Raw genomic sequence first — 22,186 nt, forward strand, 5'->3', positions numbered from 1 at the left:
TACTTAACTGGATAAGTTATCTGGCTAAGTAACAATATTCAGCCTTAGAAGGGTAGCTTATTCGGCTACATTAGACATACTTATCTGTCTAAGTAGCGATTTCTCCAGGGATTTTCAACAGCATAGATGTGCTGCTGAATATCCTGTCTAAGTTAGCTGGATATATTTATTTATTTATTTAATTTAAATATTTTTATATACCGACAGTCATTGTGAACATCACATTGGTTTACATATAACAAAATGCAGCAAACAGGCTTTACAGTAAACTAGGAACTGGAGTGTAAAAAGTAAGAGCTAACAAAGCAAAATGTATAATCATGTATAGAGAACATAATTTAACAGACAGGAGAAAGACCTGAGGAATTATTTACATTCGAAGCATATCACTAAGTGTAGCGACAGGATAATATATCTATCCAACTAATTTACATAAATGGATAATTTTTTGAAATTGACCCCACCATGTCTTCCAAACAGATATTATTATATCTACAGCACAGCGTATGTGTAATTCAGATTTAGACCAATCAGCTTTCCCCCCAACCTTTCCCTACAGCTTGTCTAAGCTATCAGAGCCTCATTCTGAGATGCACCCTTCAATCTGAAGGTATGGACTCTCCAGAATTTCCTATGCTGGTGCTGGCCACCTCTGCAGAGGCAGATTGTGAGGAACAGCAGACTCAGCAGGAATGAGGCTAAGGTGTTTCGGGACTAGGATTTTCTTCCAGAAGACAGCCAGTTAGAATGGTTGTGCAGGAAGTTTACTGTAAGAGATTATTGGGGCAAAGTGGTGAGATCTACATCCAAGTAAATATACAGAAGAGCTGTTTCAGAGTAGACATTCAGTACTACACAATAAACACATTTCTTATCACTTATGCCAGATAATTAACAGGTGTAAAAATATGTGCGTAAGCTGGAAAAGTTACGCACGTACGTGTCTTTTAAAATTGCAACTTACGTGCGCACGTGTTGGCCTCGCCCCAGAATGCCCCATACTGTCCCTTTTTTATATGTGAATATTTGCATGTGACAGTGAATATATGAGCGTACTTGCAGCTAATTTTTGTGCGCATAGCAGATGAGAGAGTGCAAAAAGACAGTTACATCAAAATATACTTCCTCTGGGTCAGGTCACTGTCACGTCCATCCTCTAAAGGAGAGATAGCACACAGCAGGACTTCCTTACCCCAGATCCAGCCTCGAATACAGAGACGCCCCAATCCACTGCAACAAGGGGGACTGGCTCTCGCGGGGAATTCCCAAAATTGGCTTAAAAGAGTCCAAAGCAAGTTTAAAGGTTGGTTAGGAAAAAATGTGAAACAGGAGATAGAGAACTCCTGCTTCAACAAAATCCAAACTAAAATCCATAACCTGTTTCAGCAGAAGCTAATCTAAAAATCCACGAGGATAGATGGTGCATTGGGATGGTGAACAGCCAGAACACACCATTTGTGATTCACACATGGAGGAGGAAAACCCAGACCTCTCATTAATTTCTACACAGAACCTCCCCAATCAATTGGTACAGTCCTTTTAGTTAGGGAAACCAAAGGTTCCCCACATTAGCATCAGCCCCGATTGTCTGTGCATATTTCATGTGCATTTTCCAGCACTCTCTTGCAGTTTCTACCTTTTTTGTCTTTTTCATTTTCCCTTTTATGCTTCATAAGTAAAATTGTTTACAAAACTTTAAACTGTCTGGTACTGTCTTACTGGGAGGTCTGAGGTTTGCTTTGATGCCCAGAAAATTCCCCAAGGAGAGTCCTGAGCTTGGGGCATTGAGGGGCTTGGGGATTCTGTTTCCCCCCTCAGGTTTTGTGAGCCTGCACTGCCACATTTTTCCACTCTTGGTAGGGGGGATTAGAGTAATACTTTATCTTCTAGGATCAGTCCCCCTCTCTTGGCACCTGGTAAATCTAAATGCCTCAGCTTGGCTCACAATCATAAAGCATTATGGGGACAGACTTAAAGAACTAAATGTGCATACTCTCTGGAGGAATGGAGGGAAAGGGAGATTGGGACGGCCTCTTTCAACAGCAAGGAAGCTCCGGAACTGAGGGGTCATGGAATGGGGGTGAAAGGGGGGTAGATGACAAGAGGAATGTAAGGAAATATTTCTTTACAGAAAGGGAATTGGATGCATGGATGTTTCTCTGTGGAGGTGGTGGAGATAAAGGTTGTATCAGAATTCAAGAAAACTTGGGACAAGTCCAGAGAATCTCTGAGAGAGAGGAAGTAACTGTGAGGTCCACATTCAACTGCTATCCAGATAAATCTATCCAGCTAACTTAGCCAGGATATTCAGCAGCACGGACGCGCCGCTAAATCTACCCAGCTGTGTTATGCATGTCGTCCGCAACAGACCTGTGGTGCGGCACTCTCAGCTTCTTACACAGACTCCAGCTCCTGGTTCCTCCTCGTTAGTGGTGGTGGGCTGCCTGCTCCGACCTCAGGCCGCCCCCGGTGCCTCCAGCTCTGCCATGGTCCCCAATGTGGCAGCCCAAGATGCCACTGCTCATCGGGCCCCTGTGCGTGGCCCATGGAGAGACGCCACTATCCATGCCGCGCCCCTCCCTAGGCGCACGCGTGCGGCCCACTGATCCTTATAAGGATCCACAGCAAGAACCTGGCCGCGGCCCCGGATGATGACGTCAAACCCTCCAGTGTATTTAAGCTTAAGCTCCGCTCTCTAGCGTTGCCTTTGCAACAGGTCTCCTCGCTATTCAAGTACTCGTTGCTACTAGAGAATCCTCTCTACGCCTATTCCAGATTTTTGTTGTTCCCAGTTCCTGTCTTCCTCGTTCCTACCCTGTCTGTGTTTTGGACTGACTCTATGGATATCGACTCTGCTTTGTTTGACTATACTTCAGCCTATCTCCAGATCCAGACCTCCGCTACGCCTGACTACGCTACTACCTATCTCCAGACCCAGACCTCCGCTGCGCTTATGCTATTGCTTATCTCCAGACCCAGACCTCTGCTACGCCTGACTATGCTACTGCCTATCTCCAGACCCAGACCTTTGCTACACCTGACTACGCCGCTGCTTATCTCCAGACCCAGACCTCTGCTACACCTGACTATGCTATTGACTTCTTTGTGATCAGACCATTGCCTTGATTGACTATGCTATTGACTTCTCCATGATCAGAACTCAGCATTGCTTGCCATGACCTACGTTTTGCCGCCGGCCCTGATCCAAGCCTGTCATTGATGCCTCTCCTAGCCTAATCCACCTAAGTCCTGCCGGCCCCAGCACCCAAAGGCTCAACCCGCAGGGAACGAGGGTTGTTATAGGTGAAGCTCCAGTGGCCTCTACCTTCAGTCCACTCCACCTGCTGATGGTGGGAACCCATATGTCCTCACCTACGGGTTGCGTCAACCCCACCTCAGCCCAAGGGTCCACCTCCAACACAACAGGTTGCAAAGGCTATGGACCTGGTGGAGCCGCGTGCCCTCCAGGCCATCCCAGGCCTGGCGTCTAAGGTACAAGAACAGCAGCAGTTCCTTGAGGCATTGGCTTCATCCATGGATCATTTACGCACCCGGCTTGATGCCCTCACTAATAACCCTATGGGATGGATGGATTTCTTCAACACTAGCAATTCAAGTTCTTCAGTATGTAAGGTGCCAGTGCGTAACTGTTCAAGTTCTGTAGTCAAGGAAATTCGGCCGGGTAATGGGTTTGCTCCCGTTCACCACCTATTACCGACCCTGCTCTCAGCAGTGATGCTAAGGTGGTCAAGATGGAAGAGCCCTTTGAAGTTGGGTCGTGGGCGGCTGACACCGGAAGACCGCCTCTGGTGGAGACAAACTGGTCTGTGTCTATATTGTGGAGCTCCTGGCCATCATCTACAGACTTGCCCTATCCATCCAGGAAACTCCCTGGCCCGAGTTCAGTAGGGGTCCTGAACTTGGGTGCAACCTCTCCGGCCCCTCAGTTATCTGTATCAATTACCCTGATCTGGGATTCCCGGTCCTTTCCGGTTCTTGCTCTGGTAGATTCCGGAGCAGGAAGTAATTTCATTCTCAAGGACCTTGTTCAGCTTTTGGGCATAAAGACCCGCTCGCTTGAAACTTCTCTATGGAGAATTTCCTTGACTACAGAACTTGTCCAGTTACGCACTGGCGCCTTACATACCGAGGAACTTGAATTGCTAGTGTTGGAGAAATCCATCCATCCCATAGTGCTTGGACTCCCTTAGCTACAGAAGCACTCCCCCAATTCAACTGGGGTTCATTGCAACTGGTGGAATGGGGTCCCGCCTGCCACCAGCCCTATCTCCAGAAAGTCATCCCGCCACCCGTGGTTCCTCTGGCTACTACGTCCTCTGGCATACCTGCTCCCTATGCAGCCTATGAGAATGTGTTCTCCAAGCAAAAGACGACCTTCTTCCGCCTCTTAGAAGGTTTGACTGTCCAATCAATCTCCTTCTAGGAACCACGCCTCCTCGAGGATGCACTTACCCTCTGTCTCTTCCTGAGATGAAGGCTATGATGGAATATATCCAAGAAAAACTCGCAAAGGGATTCATCCACCTGTCTACTTCTGCCACTGGGGCGGGATTCTTTTTTGTGACCTAAAAAGATGGGTCACTTAGGCCGTGCATAGACTACCATGACCTAAACGCCATCACTCGTAAGGATAAATATCCCTTGCCATTAATTTCCGAATTATTTGATTGCCTCCAGCGTATAACCTGGTAAGAACTAGTGGTATCAGAACTTGGTATGTGCTGTAAAATGAATCTGCCGTCTTGTACATGCAATGGGTTTTAGATAGAATCATAAATCAGCATTTACTATCAAATCATCCAACAACAAATGAAAAAAGTCACCAGTACTTATCTGCCCACTTTAGATATCGATCACCCATCACCTCCAGAACCAGACCTCCACTACGCCTGACTATGCTACTGCCTATCTCCAGACCCAGACCTCTGCTACGCCTGACAATGCTATTGAATTTTTCGTGATCAGACCATTGCCTGATGACATTTGGAAAACTGCCTTTAACACCCGGGATGGGCACTACAAATACCTGGTGAAGCTCTTTGGCCTCTGGCCTCTGTAACGCGCCCGCAGTATTCCAACGAATGATGAACGAAATCTTCAGAGATCTACTGTATACTAGAGATGTGAATCGTGTCCTCGATCGTCTTAACGATCGATTTCGGCTGGGAGGGGGAGGGAATCGTATTGTTGCCGTTTGGGGGGGTAAAATATCGTGAAAAATCGTGAAAAATCGTAAAAAATCGAAAAAAAACGTAAAATCGCAAAACCGGCACATTAAAACCCCCTAAAACCCACCCCGACCCTTTAAATTAAATCCCCCACCCTCCCGAACCCCCCCCAAATGACTTAAATAACCTGCGGGTCCAGCAGCGGTCCGGAACGGCAGCGGTCCGGAACGGGCTCCTGCTACTGAATCTTGTTGTCTTCGGCCGGCGCCATTTTCCAAAATGGCGCCGAAAAATGGCGGCGGCCATAGACGAACACGATTGGACGGCAGGAGGTCCTTCCGGACCCCCCGCTGGACTTTTGGCAAGTCTTGTGGGGGTCAGGAGGCCCCCCCCAAGCTGGCCAAAAGTTCCTGGAGGTCCAGCGGGGGTCAGGGAGCGATTTCCCGCCGCGAATCGTTTTCGTACGGAAAATGGCGCCGGCAGGAGATCGACTGCAGGAGGTCATTCAGCGAGGCGCCGGAACCCTCGCTGAATGACCTCCTGCAGTCGATCTCCTGCCGGCGCCATTTTCCGTACGAAAACGATTTGCGGCGGGAAATCGCTCCCTGACCCCCGCTGGACCTCCAGGAACTTTTGGCCAGCTTGGGGGGGGCCTCCTGACCCCCACAAGACTTGCCAAAAGTCCAGCGGGGGTCCGGAAGGACCTCCTGCCGTCCAATCGTGTTCGTCTATGGCCGCCGCCATTTTTCGGCGCCATTTTGGAAAATGGCGCCGGCCGAAGACAACAAGATTCAGTAGCAGGAGCCCGTTCCGGACCGCTGCCGTTCCGGACCGCCGCTGGACCCGCAGGTTATTTAAGTCATTTGGGGGGGGGTTCGGGAGGGTGGGGGATTTAATTTAAAGGGTCGGGGGTGGGTTTTAGGGGGTTTTAATGTGCCGGCTCACGATTCTAACGATTTATAACGATAAATCGTTAGAATCTCTATTGTATTGTGTTCCATAACGGTTTAAGACGATATTAAAATTATCGGACGATAATTTTAATCGTCCTAAAACGATTCACATCCCTACTGTATACCAAAGTCATGACTTACCTCAAGGACTTTTCCAAAGACCTTGAAATTCATTGCGCTGACGTCCGAACCATCCTTCAGTGCCTTCGTGAGAACAATCTATTTGCAAAATTGGACAAATGCTTGTTCAAGAAATCCAATCTGCTTTTCCTTGGTTATATCATTTCCCGGCAAGCGTTCTCCATGGATCCAGCCAAACTGACGGGAATCCAGGATTGGCCACAGCTGGTGATCCTTATGAAGGGCCCGCGGCAGGAACCTGGCCACAGCCATAGATGATGACGTCAAACCCTCCAGTGTATTTAAGCTCAGGCTCCGCTCTCCAGCAATGCCTTTGCAACAGGTCTTCTCGCTATTTGAGTACTCGTTGCTACTAGAGAATCCTCTCTACGCTTGTTCCAGATTTTCATTGTTCCCGGTTCCTGTCATCCTCGTTCCTACCCTGTCTATGTTTTGGACTGACTCTATGGATATCGACTCTGCTTTGTTTGACTACGTTTCAGCCTATCTCCAGAACCAGACCTCCGCTATGCCTGACTACGCTACTGCCTTTCTCTAGACCCAGACCTCTGCTACGCCTGACTATGCTATTGAATTCTTCATGATCAGACCATTGCCTTGATTGACTACGCTATTGACTTCTCCGTGATGAGAACTCAGCATTGCTTGCCACGACCTCCGTTTTTCCGTTGCCCTGATCCAAGCTTGTCATTGACGCCTCTCCTAGCCTACTCCCTGGACGTGGACTTATTAGACTTCGGCCTACCTTTGCTCGAGCACTTCCAGCTAATCTCCATTCCATTGGCGTCCGAGTTCCAGTACCGTACCCAGTACAGGGTAGGTGTACGCCACCTATCATCTGCTGTCTCTGGGCTGAACCAACTTCTCTTGTAACCAACCTCGAGGCCCACCTAAGTCCTGCCGGCCCTGGCACCCAAAGGCTCAACCCGTGGGGAACGAGGGTTGGTATAGGTGAAGCTCCAGTGGCCTCTACCTTCAGCCCACTCCACCTGCTGACTGTGGGGACCCATAGCTCCTCACCTACGGGTTGCATCAACCCCATCTCAGCCCAAGGCTCCACCTCTGACGCAACAAGCCGTCTACAAGTTAGTCAGATATGTTTGTCTGGCTAACTTTAGGGCAGGTCTCTGGCATTTATTGTCAAATCATCTACTCTAAATAAAGGTCTTTAAAACCCTCCCTCAATAATCACCATGTTGAAATGCTTGAGTAATGCAGTGTGCATTTGAAAAGTGGTATGTTGAGTGGTTATGTGAGGTTTTTTAAATGGTGATTTGAATTTTTTATGAATTTCTTTGCTAACTTTGTGTTTTTATTTCTTATAGTTATCCCCTGATACAGGCAATTACATTGCCGAAACACTGAGGTGATGGGTGATCAATATCTAAAGTGGGCAGATAAGTACCGGTGACTTTTTTCACATAATTTGTTGTTGGATGATTTGATAGTAAATGCTGATTTATGATTCTGTCTAAAACCCATTGCATGTACAAGATGGCAGATTCATTTTACAGCACATACCAAGTTCTGATACCACTCGTTCTAACAGATTTAAAATTTTCTAAGACTGGTTTAGTTATTGGCCATATATTTAAATTCTTCATTCTTTATTTTTTTTGGAATTATATTTTTCTCAGGCCATGGTAAATATACAGTAACTACTACTTTAAACATTTCATTATCATCTCTTTTTATAGTGAGTATTTGTTGCTTTATGCCCTCCAAAGGCCAAACATTTCAAGTGAATTGAGCCCATGGTATATGAACATATTCATATGGCTGGGAATAGCTAAATAGGAGAACGTTTCAAAATGTAAATACTATCATCATTTCAAGGGGGTGATCTTAATCATTTTTCTAGTTTTACTTGATAGCTGAATTATTTTTGCTAGTAGTTATCCTGAGGCACTAGATAATTATTCTGAGGGTAATTTTAAGTGGTCTGCATAGGGCAAACGTTTGCGTGTACGAAGTACAAGCAGGCTTTAGCCTGGATTTTCAGAGGGTTTATATGCATGAGTAGGCTTTGAAAATTAACATGTACACATGAAACCTAGCACTGCATACGACGTACACACACTGACGCCTGCTCATTAGCAGATGTAAATGTGTGCGAGTAGATTTACACATATACAAGAGGTGGCCAACCTTTCATGCACTAAGAGCCAGGGAAGCAGAATATGCAGTAACAAAGAGCTTCACATTTTTCAGAAACAGATGGATTCTTGTTGAGGACCAGGGTCATTGCAAGGGGTAGCAAGCAGGGTAACTGCTCAGAGTACCAAGCCAGAGGAATACCTCACTACCCTTTTGAGTCTGTATATAAGACAGTTTAAAAGGGGAAGAGGAAGGGGAAGGGGGGTGCCAGAAGCAATCCTTGCCTGGGGCAATGTTATGTTCAGCAACTTCCCTGTATGGGGGGGGGGGGGGGGGGGGGGAGCGGGGGAGTTCCCAATGACAATTTCCCTTCCCCTTGTATTTACCAGTATCTTCCTCTTCATACCTACCAATATCTTTCTCTCTTTCTCAAAACTCCAACCCTGTACCAAACTTCTCTCTCTCAATCCCATGCTATCCCCACCAGTCAATTTCAATCCTGCCACAAGACTGTCCCTCTCTGTCAGTTCCCCCACCCTGTCCCCAGCAGTCTGTCTCTCTCTCTATCAGTCTCTTTGTCCTCTTACCTTGTCCCCACAAGTCTCACTCAGTCCTCCCACACTAGTCTCTGACCACTGTAGGGATGTGAATCGTTTTTTGACGATTTAAAATATCATCCGATATTTTTTAAATCATCATTAATCGTTAAAGAGTGCGATAAATAGAAATTCTACCGATTTATCGTGAAAAAATCGTTAATCGGGTTAGTGCACACTAACGGGAGTTAGGACACAACCTAAAAATCCACCCGACCCTTTAAAACCACTCCCTTAGCCTCCACCACCCTCCCGACCCCCCCCCCCAAAAAAGTTTTAAAATTACCTGGTGGTCCAGTGGGCCCCGGGAGTGATCTCCCGCTCTCGGGCCGTCGGCTGCCACTAATAAAAATGGCACCGATGGCCCTTTGCCCTTACCATGTGACAGGGTAACCGTGCCATTGGCTGGCCCCTCTCACATGGTAGGAGCACTGGATGGCCCGCGCCATTTTTAAAGATTTTAACCCATTTTTAACCCATTTTAAAGCCATTTTTAAAATGGGTTACCTGGGGGCCCACTGGACCACCAGGTAATTTTAAAACATTTTTGGGGGGGTCGGGAGGGTGGTGGAGGCTTAGGGAGCGGTTTTAAAGGGTCGGGGTGGGTTTTTTGTTTATCGGATTGGGTGCAGCCGATAAAAAAAAACAAATGATCGGGCCAGACGAAAAAAAATGCACGATTTGAATCGGAACCGGAACCGAACCTATTCCGGTTCCGATTCACATCTCTACTGACCAGCATCTCCTTTTTCTCTCTCTCCCATGCTCTGCCCATGTTTGTCTCTCTCTTTCTCTCACCCGCAATCTCCCCAACCTGTCCCTCTCTCTGCATTCTTAGCATAACCCCACAAGAACTATGATAGGGGCTTGGCACCCCCTACCTAACCCTTAGCCCTTTATCATCACTCTGCCAGTACCAGTAATCAACCCTGATACCTTCTTTTTTCCCATAGCCCCATCCCTCTGTCTCCCCACCTCCTCCTACCTAAGACTTTCTAGCATTCATTTTCACCCCCAATCCCTTTGCCAACTCTGGCTCTGTCACAGTCCTCTCTCTTTGCCACCTTTGGCTCTCTCTCACACACCCCCTCATCACCACTTCTGCCTCACCCTCACCCTGACATTATTTCTGGCTCTATCATCCCCACTCCCCACCTCTGGCTTTCTTTAACACACACCCTCTCATTCTGGCATTCTTGCACCTCTCTACTGCTATTCCCCCAGTTCTTTTGAACCTCTTATTCCCCCACCCCTGGCTTTCTTGCCTACTCCTCCTAAACTATGTCACACTCAAAACCCCCTCGTACATAGCCTTCATGCAACCCCCTATCCTGGTCCTCTTTCCCTCCCTCTGTTCCCTCCACCTTAGTCATGGTCCCCTCACATTTTCTGTAGAACACATGGCAGAAGGGACCTTGGAGAGGAATAAGGGGGCCAAACTGCATTGTTGACTTTAGGGAGATTGGGAGGAAGATGACATTCAGCCCTTCCTCAACTTTCTCAGAGCATTTAAACCTCTCCTGAACTCTCCCAACATTCCTCACCTTTTGCATCACTTCTCCAGAAACATTCACCCCTTGTGGACTGCCCCCCCCCCCCACCCCCAAGCATTCATCCCCTTTCAACATTCACCCACGTTGTCTTGCTGAAATCATTCTGGCCTGACTGGGGCTCCTACCCTCTGGTGTTAGCTGAATCTCAAGTCAGTCCTGGGAACACAGTGATCTGTTGGGCCTGGAGCAGAGTTCACTCCAGCTTCTTCCTTTTGGACTATACAACAGAGAAGGTTCCTCCAGGCAGCAGGTAGGGTAGGGAGCTGGACAGGATGGGGAGGGCTGGAGTAGAGAGCTGACTGGCTGTTCTCCTGTCTTGCTTCTTCCTTTAATGTCCTCCAGTGTTGCTGGTTGCAAATACAATGGGAGAGACAGAGCAAGGATGAACAGTGAAAACTCTCAGCTCCTTGCTTCAGCCCCTCCCTCCTATTTCTGCTGCAATTAGCAACACTGTGAGGACAGAAGAGGAGGGATTGGAGCAGGGAGTAGAACAGTTCTTCTCAGCTCCTTTCTGATGTGTGTGCTCCCTGGATTAGTCCCTCCCCTCCTGTAACAAAACACAAAAAAATGCAATTGCACATAAAAGAGACATATGTGGCTCCCAAGTCACAGGTTGGCCACTCCTGGCAAATACTTTTGAAAATCAAAGTATACTTATAAATGGTATCCCTGCCCCAACTCCACCCCCTGGAATTCCTCTGTCAAGTACTCATAAAAGTCCACACACAGAATTGCTTTCATGTGTATTTTTACGCCTACGAGCTCCAGGGGAAATTTTCAAAAGCCCATTAGGAACACGAAATGGCATTTTATGCACCCAAATCCTTTTGAAAGACAGGTCCTCTAGTTCTGTCCTGTAATCTGCTTTACATTCTGGAACTGCAGCTTTACAGTAGTTCAGATATCTGTGGATCAAATATTACAGGACTGATACTATTCACCAGGCTTTAATGTAATATGGTTACCATGAAACCTATCCACATTACCTAGCTGAAGTCTTTCCCTTGGGAACTCCCATTTGCTGGCATCATAAGGAAGCCGTTCACATTGTTCATCCAATGGGACTTCTTCTGGATCCATGATGATTGACAAATAATCCGTTTTTATTTCAGCTGAGCTGGGCTGCAATAAATAGAACAATTTCTGTTGAATTAGATAACTCAGAGGTCAATATTCAGACATTGCTGGCAAAGTTAAATTAGCTGAATAAGACTAAGCTGGCTAACTTAGCTGGGATAATCAGTGGAGCGGCAGTGTCACTGAATATACTTGTATAAATTTAAAGTTAATTGGGTAAGATAACTGCTCAATAGTAGGTCTAAAGTTAGCAGGATACCTTAGCCAGACCAATTTGAATATCACTACTTATCCAGCTGAGGAGGTCATTTACTAAGCATTTTCCCCATAGACAGAGAATGGAAGAAAAGTCTTATCCTGTCACCCTTAGAAGTGATCCCTCTAGAGCAGGGCTGTGTCACATTGACAGGGCAGGGTAGGGGATCTTGGACTGCCACTATCTGAGTTGTACGTGTTTGGTGGATAAATTGAAGACTTCAGTTTACAGCACCTCTACAATCTGGCACCTTTCACAACCAATACATTCACTGGAAAACTTTTTACTTTTTTTTTCCAGAAGTTTCTTCATGCTCTTTTGGGCTTTCATCTCAGTTGGTACTGGCACCTTTAGGGCTATTAGGGGATTCATCCTCCCCCCCCCCCCCCTCCTGATTTTTATATTTCCTTTCCCAACTCAGCCAGCCTGATAGTTCTTGGCGGGGGGGGGGGGGGGGGGTTTGTCACAAACCATGAATTCCTCTAGACCCTAAGTCTGAAAGATTAGGCGTCACCTTTGCTCAAAGGGTCAGATTCCCTCCCTCTGCAGAATTCCTACCCTTGACTAGTGCAGGGACCAGGAACTTGGCTACTGAATCAAACCCAGGTCTTCCAAGATGGCGGTGCAGAGCACAACCTCTGGGCTGGCCCAGAAATCTTTTTTTCTTTTCTTTTTTTTTTAAAGAACAATCACACTCTCAGAAATGCAAAACTATGGGCGGAGCAAGATGGCCGCTGCACACTAGGTCGGCGAGAAACGCTGAGGGAAGGCTGGCTGTTTCTTCTTCTTAAATTGCCTAAAACATGCCGCATACGAAAAGAAAAGGGAGACTGAGGGGGGTGGACGACAGCTTACCCCCCTTAGAGCCCTCACAGCCTCGAATCGACGGATTTTTCGCCGGATCCACAGCCTCAACGCCGGTGAGATTGGTCGCTGGAACGGAGACGCTGGAGCGAGCGGACTCACCCTTGACCCTCGACATCTCGTTGAGTCCCGGCGAGCCGAAGCAGCTTGCACCTTCAACTAACAAAGGCGCAGAACCAAGCAGTCCGGTCGTAACAGAGCCTCCCCAGGCGGTGAATCTGGGTGGAGCGAATAAGGCAACTCGAGGCGGTGAGAACATCAGAGCGAGAGAGGAGAGGGTAGCCTGGGAAAAACTACAGAGGCGGCCGATCCCCACCCGATGGAAGGTCAACATCTGGGAGAACAAATCTCCTTACTGCAAGGATCTGCCAGGAGCGAGCAAGGTAATATGGAGGAGGGAGAAAACCGTTTAAGGGCAATGACTGCTGGTTTTGGGATATCTACATCAACAAATATTACACTGCAAGGGATATGGGCTGCTTTGAAATCTATAGAAACATCTATTAAATCTCTCTCCCAAATAACCTTGGATACAAGAGAGCAAACGATAACTAATAATAAATTGATAAGATCATTTAATGAAAAAATGGACGGTATGGAAAAGAGAGTGGATTCCATAGAGAAAATTCAACAGAAGTTGATAACTTCTGAGAAAATTGCTAATAAAAGATTAGAGAGAATAGAGAATTCCTTAAGAGCTCACAATTTGAGAGTTCTTAACTTTCCTGTTCAACATTTAACATCCCCTCTAGATATGTTCAAGATCTATATGAACCGTATATTAAAGATTCCAGAAGCAGCAACTCCTGTTATTGTCAAGGCTTACTACCTACAGCAAAGGGAAACTACAGAGCAAGCCGTAGCTGGGCCTCTAATGGAAAATCTGGACTTAACAAACTTTTTGGAAACTTCATTGGACTCTGAGATCAAAATAAGGAAGCCTCTCCTTATTTCATTTGCTTTCCTGTCTGAAAGAAATTATGTTTTAAAATTATTTCTAAGAAATAGGCAGGTATCCTTTTTTGGTCGTCCTATTTGGATTTACCTGGATGTTATGAAAGTAACTCAGGTGAGACGTAAAGAATTCTTACAAATGAGATCAGAGGTATTACAACTTGGAGCGAGCTTTGTGTTAAAATATCCAGCAAAATGTTGTATAAGATATAGGAATGTACAATATGTATATCTAGAACCAGACCAGCTCAGAGCCTTTATACGGTCATTATCCCCGGAGAATCCTACTACTGCTTCTGCCATATAGAATAAAGGTTGTGTACTAGTGTGTAGCAACCTGATTTGTAACACAGAATTTGCTTATACGATGCTCTTTATTACTTTCCTCCGTCCCCTCCAAAATTCTTATAATTTTGTTGTTGGTCATTATGTATTCAATTCTTGTTTCTATTTTTCTTGAATTATATTACTTGTAATGACAACAACTTCTTTTCTGTACAAGTTTGATGTCTTGGGTATATTTTCAAAAATTTGAAAAATAAAGAATTATAAAAAAAAGAAATGCAAAACTATGCATGGGATCCCTCACTGGACTGTATACTTGTACATGCTGAGTATTTACATTCCTGAACTACATCACATTTTCTAGTAATCAGATTGCATTCCACTCAGGGTTCTTATACACAACTTTAAACTTTCAGAAGCTTGGATTTTCCATTGTTGGCTAATATATCAAAGATGTAACTCCATATAATCACTGCTGAAAATACAACTCATGTTGCCATGCTCCTACATAGCACAGCTGACTCTTCCTCTCAGAAATGACAGAGAGGAATCCTTCAAATTGCATCCATATGTATTCTCTCCTAAATATTGCCATATGACGGAGTCTATGAACTTTTAAGAAATGAAAAGTAGTTTAATTACCTAACAGTATAAAAATGTATTACAATTACAAATCCCCACAACATATAATTAACAAAAGGATTAAACTTGGTCCCATCTTGCGTATAAAAAATCATCAGCAAATGAACATACTTCAAAAATCACACTGAATTCTATGGCTCTGATTCATGAAAGGGTTTTCCAATGGACTCAAAATTCAGAAACACTTATATTAGTCAGGTGCATTGTGTTTTATACAAAAAGGAAGGGAGTTGCAGAGATAGGGGAATTGCTGGAGATGGTGATGGTAGGGGGACTTGATGTACTCTGGGAATGGGGGACACTTTTCACCAGAGTTTGGGGAAAGGAAATCCCATGCTAACCGGCCCAAAATGGAAAGCATTTGGAATTCTGGGCCCCAGCTAATGTTTGTTACCAAGACCTTGCTAACATTTTTTGTATACGTAATCCCCTCTTTGGGGACTTCCCAGAAATCAGTGGCACACTGTGGTCTCCAGGACCACGTCTTCTCCCACCTCTCTGTTTCCTCTCAGTTCTCAGAAGGCCACCGAGGTGCCGGGGTTCGTTCCAATAGTAGTGTAAATTCACCATAGAAGCAACATCACAGCTCCAACTGCCAAAGACTTTATAAGTATGAGCTTCACATATCGAGATGCTGACAATCACTCTTGTTTCTGAGTGCACACAATGCCTCAAAGGGACTACGTCTTATGTTCTAATCACACACTTTTGTACATTTGTTTTCATCATTTTTTTGTGCATGTAAAAGTCACTTATCTTGAAGCAAAAGTATACCTTCTAGTTAACAAGTAGCCCGCCTGACACTGCATCAGTGTTTCGGTATCTGCATCAGGGGTTCATTCCGGCAGGGAGGCAGATAACGCTGCACGGTCCTAGGCTCACGGTGTTGCGTCCATCGATCGCAGACGGCTGCGACCATTCTGCCTCACCTCTCTTTTACCTTTCTCCTCCTCTCTTGGAAGATGGCTGCCTCCTCTGCTGTTTGCTGAAACCCTCAGCATCTCCGAGCCAGCATGGGCGTCCCCGTCTGCCATGCTTCTTCCTGAGGCCTCCTAGGGCACGTGCGCGCACGCTGCCTATGTTTATGAATACGTCATGGCGGGAACCTCGGGGGCGGCCCCACTGCATGACGTCAGTACCTCCGTGAATTTAAACCTCCGCTCCACTCCAATTCAATGAGTTAGCAAGGACTTCAGTTTTGCTACTCTGACCGCTTCTAAGCTGCTCGCTTAGATTCCTCACCTCCCTCCGGGGTATCTCGCTCCTACAGAAGTTCTGGGTACCCGCTCATCGGGGGCCCTATCGCTTCCACTAGCCCTCTGGGGTTAATCTGCCTAACCTTAAGGACACCCACTCCTCGGGGGTCCTGTCTGCTTTCTTTCAGGAGTCCTCGGTGCTCCTAGGTACTCGCCCCTCGAGGGCCTATTATGCTCAGGGTATCCTGCACCTTGGACTTCGGGTCCCTCTCTTCATTCAACTACCGAAGGAAGTTATCAGCACTGCTACTCTATGAGTATCACTATGCTCCAGCTCTCCTCATTCCACCCTTCAGGTTCACGGCCTATCCCGCGCTGCGGAACACTACCGGACCTTTGCTACATCTGGGTGAGACCATCAACTATAGAGTCTGTCTGAGCTATTGTGATATCATTGGACTGCAGCACTGTCCATTCCTTGGGCATGATTTCAAATCATCAACAGCAGTATAATACAGCTTTCTTTCCTCAGTGTCTGCTTACTAAGAGTCTAGCCAATCGTTGTGGTTCCCCATGGGGCCCTTCCCCGTGGGAGGAGTCATCTCCACTTCGACCAAGAGTCCACAATATGCCACAAACCCAACAGATGAGAGTGGGGACCCACACACAGTTTCTCACTTCCTTTAAACTCTTTGGATCCACGTACTCACCCTTGGGATGTTCTTGTCTGAAGGCACCATTGACACTGAACTAAAACACTGGACACTCTGGTGGGGGAGTTCAACAAAAAATGTACTACAACCAAGAATACTTACAAGTCCAATTCACAATAGAAATTCTCCAGATAATCTTCTCATAAAAATAAACAGTCCAAAAATGTCTCTTTCTCAGTTTTAGTAACTGAGTTATTGTGCCTTTTGATAGCAAGCGCTTGGAAAAGACCCAACACTCCTGGATGATAGAGAGTGGACTCCTAGTAGGGCTCGGGTCTCCAATCTCTTTCTCAAATAATAAAAGCCTGGACTTCTGGTGGTAGAACGTCCAAAGAGTGTATTCAAAATCCCATAATCTCTCCCCCTGCTCTGTGGGCAGGAATTGGTGTACGTAACTTTGTAATCCGTTGAGATCTGTGGATGAGCATAAAGAATTCCTATCAAAACAACTGGAGCAAAACTCTGCAAAAATAATTCCCTCTGCTTTTCTGTTAGTGCTCTGCCGGGTCAAAGCTGTCCCTTCTTTAACTGGGCGAAAGGCGTCACAGCACCTTTCTGACTTCCCAAGGCATGGGTAACAGACCTCCTCAGGCAGGAGCAGGATCCCAAAAAGAAAACTCTTGGGAACACCACAAAACAGCTCTTCTCAACATTCCTTTCAACTCCTTTCCTCCACTCTGCAGACACCTCCTTCCAGATAATGGAGTAATGGACACGTAAAAATGCCTCTTCCCTAGAATCAGGCTGGGTGCCCAGAACTGAACAAAACTTCAGCACTCACTTTGCTTCTCCATGTTCCAAAACAAAATCTAAAACTCCAGGGCTGCCTTCCCTGGTTTCAGGCTGTGGGCCCAACAGAGTGGGATAATAAAAACTCGCCAGCTTCCTGGAACTCAAACTAAAAATGCCAAACCGCTCCACGTGCACATCCTGCTTTCATAGTGCACTGCTGACCAATCCAGACATACTTCAGTGGAGGTGCCTGCAGGGATGGTCTGCAAACTCTCTCTCTAAATCCCAAATAAGGAGTAAGCTAGGGAGAGTTTAGCTAGTGGAGACCTAGTATGTTAAATCCTGCTTTAATGTGCTTGCAAAAATGTGTCCAAGCTGCACAGTAAAACTTCTTTACCATGAATTTTATTGCTTAGGTGCCCAATCAGGCATTACGAATCACAAGTTTCAAAACGGTGCCAGTTAAATCATTTTTCTGTGTGCCACCCTGTACCTAATATATGCTGTGTAAGTTCCTGTGGCTTTTGATGCAAGAATGACTAGGTTTCCATGCAACATCCCCTTTTTCATCATGGTTTATTCCATCTAGTGAAAAGGAAGTAATAAATTATCAGAAGTAGAGAGGGATTGTAGTTCTAATATGGGAGTTGGTAACATCTCTGGAATTCTGGTGTCTGTTTACTCTGCTTTGACATGCAGTACTAGAAGGTGTAACTATACATATCTAGCAAATAATCAGATAACTTTTCTATAGTAGTAATAACTCCTGTTTTGTAGAGAAATTGTTCCATTTGAAATGTTCATTTTTTAGGAGTTTTTGTCTGCTTTTTTTGACTTTAGACATTTTTTCCCATGATTTTTCCAGCATTTGTTGAGATAGAATTCCAGCTCTAGCTGCAACTCTTTTTATAAATGGTGCTAAAGTACCCTAAAAAGGGTAAAGGTGGGATCGGCATGGTGGCTCACTGACAAGTGCTGGGTCTCGAGGACCCAGGATCTATTCCTGGACAAGGCATCGGCTCCCCTGGCTGACCAGGGCTGGGAATGTGGTGAAGGCAGCGTTCACAGCCCATGGAGGAAGGGAGTCTCAACCATTGCATACTGATACCTAGTGGCCAGATTCAGGGTCCACATTAATTGAGTTCTATAGAGAGCCATGATTTGTGGGCCCTAACTGAGCACCATCACTGCAATAACTGGGCTGAATTAGTAGAGGAATATAAAATAAGGAAAAACAATTCCAGATAGGTGCAAATGAAGGCTAATGATATAATAGCCCAACAGAGGCTATTCCTGATGGAGCTGAAAGCTCATAGGAGCAGGAGGCATCTGTCAGGAAAAAGATGGGCTACGGTAAGCTAGATATAGAAATATTGCTTAGACTGGAGAAAATGTCACTGCTTATTATTATTATTTTTTGCTGTATTAATCAATCTGTTCTTACCCGTTTTAACTTGCGAATAAAGAGAGTTAATAGGAGCCAGAAGAGTGTTGCAGCCACACAGGTACATGTCAGAGTTATTAGCTCCAGGTTAGATTTTTCTGAAGTTCCTGGGAAAATTAAGATGCAGATATTGAAATAAACAAACATTACCTATGTATTTTTATTCTGTTAAGAGCTCTAAAGGACAGCAAAACCTTAATTCATTTTAAAGACACAAAGGTATATAGAGTAGATAGTGTGATCCTATTATTAGCACTGCAAACTGTGGGTATGAAGAGCTTTTGAGTTGAAACTCTGTTCTCCCACTGTCTTCCTCTATGACCTGAGGAAAGTCACTTATTCTTCCTGGGCTTCAGTTTATCAAAACAACAACAACATTGCTCCTTTTTCATCCTCCCTTCTACAAGCTCTCCTTCAGATCAAGCACCAAAAATGAGCAGCTCTGCTTCCTATGTGGATAATTGCAAAGCATGTTGGGATGGCAAATATTATATGCATGCAAGCTGTTTTATTGTTGTTATTCATAATAACCAGTGCCAACTCAGCTACATAATCTGGAGATTAAAAATATTATCCTGTTCCCGTATATTTCAAACCTCAGAGCAGGAGTACTACCATAACCATTAGATCAAAAAAATAATTGAGGGTTTAGGAGCACACAAAATCATTAATATACTTCATTTTTTAAAAATTTCATTTCTGAGAAAAACATATATTTTGAATTATTGAAACACCCTCTGAGTTTTCCACCACAAAATATTTGTGCTATTTAGGATTTTGCTATGTAGCTCCTAAAACCGTTTCTTGCATCACCACCAAAATTGGTATGTATAGTATAAATGTAAAATAAACGGTACATTACTACAGGAAGTGTTCTTATAAATGCAGGAGACTTGACATTTCAACAAATGTTACACATCCTTCATTCCAAACATAATTCAAATATTTCCAGAGAAATTAGAAAAACTTAAGGAAACGAGCAACAGTGGAAAGAATAAAGCAAAGAGAGAAGGCCAAGTTGATATTTTATGGACTCAACACAACAGGTCTCGTTTAACTTTTTCTTTCTTAATTAAATCAGATATGTTCACAATGCAAACTCATTTGAGGAGAGATTAAATGGAGACTATACTCTAAAAGGAACTGTTGTTTTAAAAAAACAAAGTAAAATGTATTTCTACTGACAGAATAAAAAATGAAATATGTACCATCCACTGAATATGGTAAAATGCTTACTGGCAAAAAATAATAAAAAGTGTCAGGCTCTATGCATAACATCTCAAGAAAGAAAACAAAGGGACAGGAGTCAGCAAAATCAGCTGTAAGTTTTGTCAGAAAGAAGGTGAGAAACTGAGAGAGAGAGGGAAGGTGAAGGGTCTCTGAACTTACAGAGACTGGCAGTTCAAAGGAGCCCCTGAGAGTGAAGAGAGAATGACACAACATGGCTGGGCACGCCTCCCTCCTCCATTCTTCCCCTACCCCCCCCCCCCCCCCCCCCCCACACACACACACACACACTTTTGAGGAAGCTAGCACCAGGGGTTGTACATGGGATTTGGTGTGGGTTGGGATGGGGTGGGGGAATACGGACTTACATCCTTTGCCGAAGCCTGGGTTGAAGTAGCAGCCTGGAGGCAGAGTGCCCTCCAGTCAATCGGCTTAAAAGGTTGACTTCCTAACCCTGGCTGACTGCTTTGTTGGTGTGCAAGGCCACCCACTATTGGTGATGGCATCAGGATTTGAGAGAGAAGCAGAGTAATGAGCAGAGGCAGGGAGGCTTGTTGTCACAGTGAAAGTGGGTAAGGTACTCATATCCCAAGGTCAGCAAGGTAGTAGACATCATAAGCAAAGTAAAAGTTAGGAACAAGCCCTGTCCTTCACAGCGCTATGCTGTCATGGATGGCTGAGTCCCCCCAGTTGATAATAACTGCATAAGGAGGAAGTCATTCTGGATCCTGGCATTACTATAGATGAGTTCTGTCCAGCAGGCTAGAAATCTTGGATAAATCAATGACAGGGGTGTGCATGGAGAACATTTTCAGTTTGGTTCATTTTTTATTTTTTGCTTTGATTTCATTCATTTCATTTGGTTCAGGTAGGAATTCATTTCACTGATGTCATTCATTTCTATTAAAGTAAATGGGGGAAACAATACATCCTATTTTTTTACCCTAACACTGGATTTTTCCATCCAAGTTTCAGGAAACTTTCTGGCAGGCATCAGCACTGCTGATGCTTCTGCTGATGCCAAGAGTGGCATGAACAGCCTAAGTCACTGTGAGAGAAGCAAAGTGGTACAAATAGTGCCAAGAAGATCCCAAAACACCAAAAGAGGGACAAAACAGAAAAAATAGTGAAATTAACAGTCTAAGGCACCAAGAGAGCAGCCAAGTAGCACCCAACAGTTGCAAGAACACTCTAAGGCACCAAAAGAGAGACAAAGAGTAGCAACACAATGGCATAAACCCAAGTTTATGCCATTGTGCATAAAGCACCCAAGTAGGAGAAAGCAAAGCAGCACAAACATTGGCATTAGCACCAAAAGACACAGAACTAGCATAGGCTACTATGATCCTTGAATATTGCAAACAGGTCTGGTTCTAAAGATATTGATAATGAATATGCATGATATTCATTTTCATGCACTGCTTCTATTACCGTATATGCAAATATATCTTATGCATATTCATTGTAGATATCCTGAAAAACAGACCTGATTGTGGCACTCAAGACAGAGAGTTGCCTACCTCCGGTATAGAGTGAGGGTAAGACATCAAGTGGAATGGTGTCAACACCCCCTGGCACAGAGTGCACAGTGAGGCAGGAAGAGGCAAGGCATCAGCATCCCCTTCCCATCCATAGAACAAAGTGTAAAACAGCAAGAGGAGTGGCATTAACACAAGAGAGAAGTAGGTTGGGCAGTGACAATGGTGCAAGTATGAGGAGCAGGCCAGGTGGTAGTAGAGGTCCAAGATCAAAAGAGTTTTATTTTTTTAGGAGGGGGGGGGGGGGCAAAAGAGAGAGAGAGACTCTTTATAAGGGTTTCAAATAAGTAAACTATTTATACCACTGTAGGAGGGGCAACTAGTTACTCAGGGTGAGGTTTTGTTGGTGGTCTAGGTTTTGGGGGACAGTTTTACATGCATAGTTAGAGGTACGAACAGTACAGTACACATCAGTGAAGATTTGATGTGATTTGAAATGAGGAAAGGGACACAAAGATGAGATTTGTACAATGTATTCTCAACCTAGTTTGATGCACTCTCTACCTAGCTGGAACTGCTCTAATGAGTATGATTCAAGCCTTCTCCATACTTGTACGTTTTCCAAAGTTAACAAGTATCAATTGTTTTAAAGAATCCTTTTTAATCCCATGGGCCATTCATCCCTTTCTGATACTAAAATAATATTGTTTTATCTATACATATAAGGGATTTTTTTTTTTTTACTTTAACAGAGGAAATAGAGAAGCAGACAGTTTCCTTCCTTAGTGA

At 44.9% G+C, this 22,186-nt stretch overlaps 1 protein-coding gene across 2 annotated transcripts in view; it reads right to left on the reverse strand.

Moving 5' to 3' along the window:
- The window catches only part of FLT1 (fms related tyrosine kinase 1), a 379,855-nt gene that overhangs the window by 80,809 nt on the left and 276,860 nt on the right, over positions 1 to 22,186 (reverse strand). For both annotated transcript variants that reach the window (XM_029602609.1, XM_029602608.1), the window contains 2 exons: positions 18,693 to 18,799; positions 11,516 to 11,651 (listed from right to left, as the gene is read on the reverse strand). In XM_029602609.1, the coding sequence (XP_029458469.1) occupies positions 11,516 to 11,651; positions 18,693 to 18,799 (243 nt within the window). The remainder of the gene's footprint in view (positions 1 to 11,515; positions 11,652 to 18,692; positions 18,800 to 22,186) is intronic.

The sequence above is a fragment of the Rhinatrema bivittatum genome, chromosome 5 (genome assembly GCF_901001135.1).
Source record: "Rhinatrema bivittatum chromosome 5, aRhiBiv1.1, whole genome shotgun sequence".
Lineage (NCBI taxonomy): Eukaryota > Metazoa > Chordata > Amphibia > Gymnophiona > Rhinatrematidae > Rhinatrema > Rhinatrema bivittatum.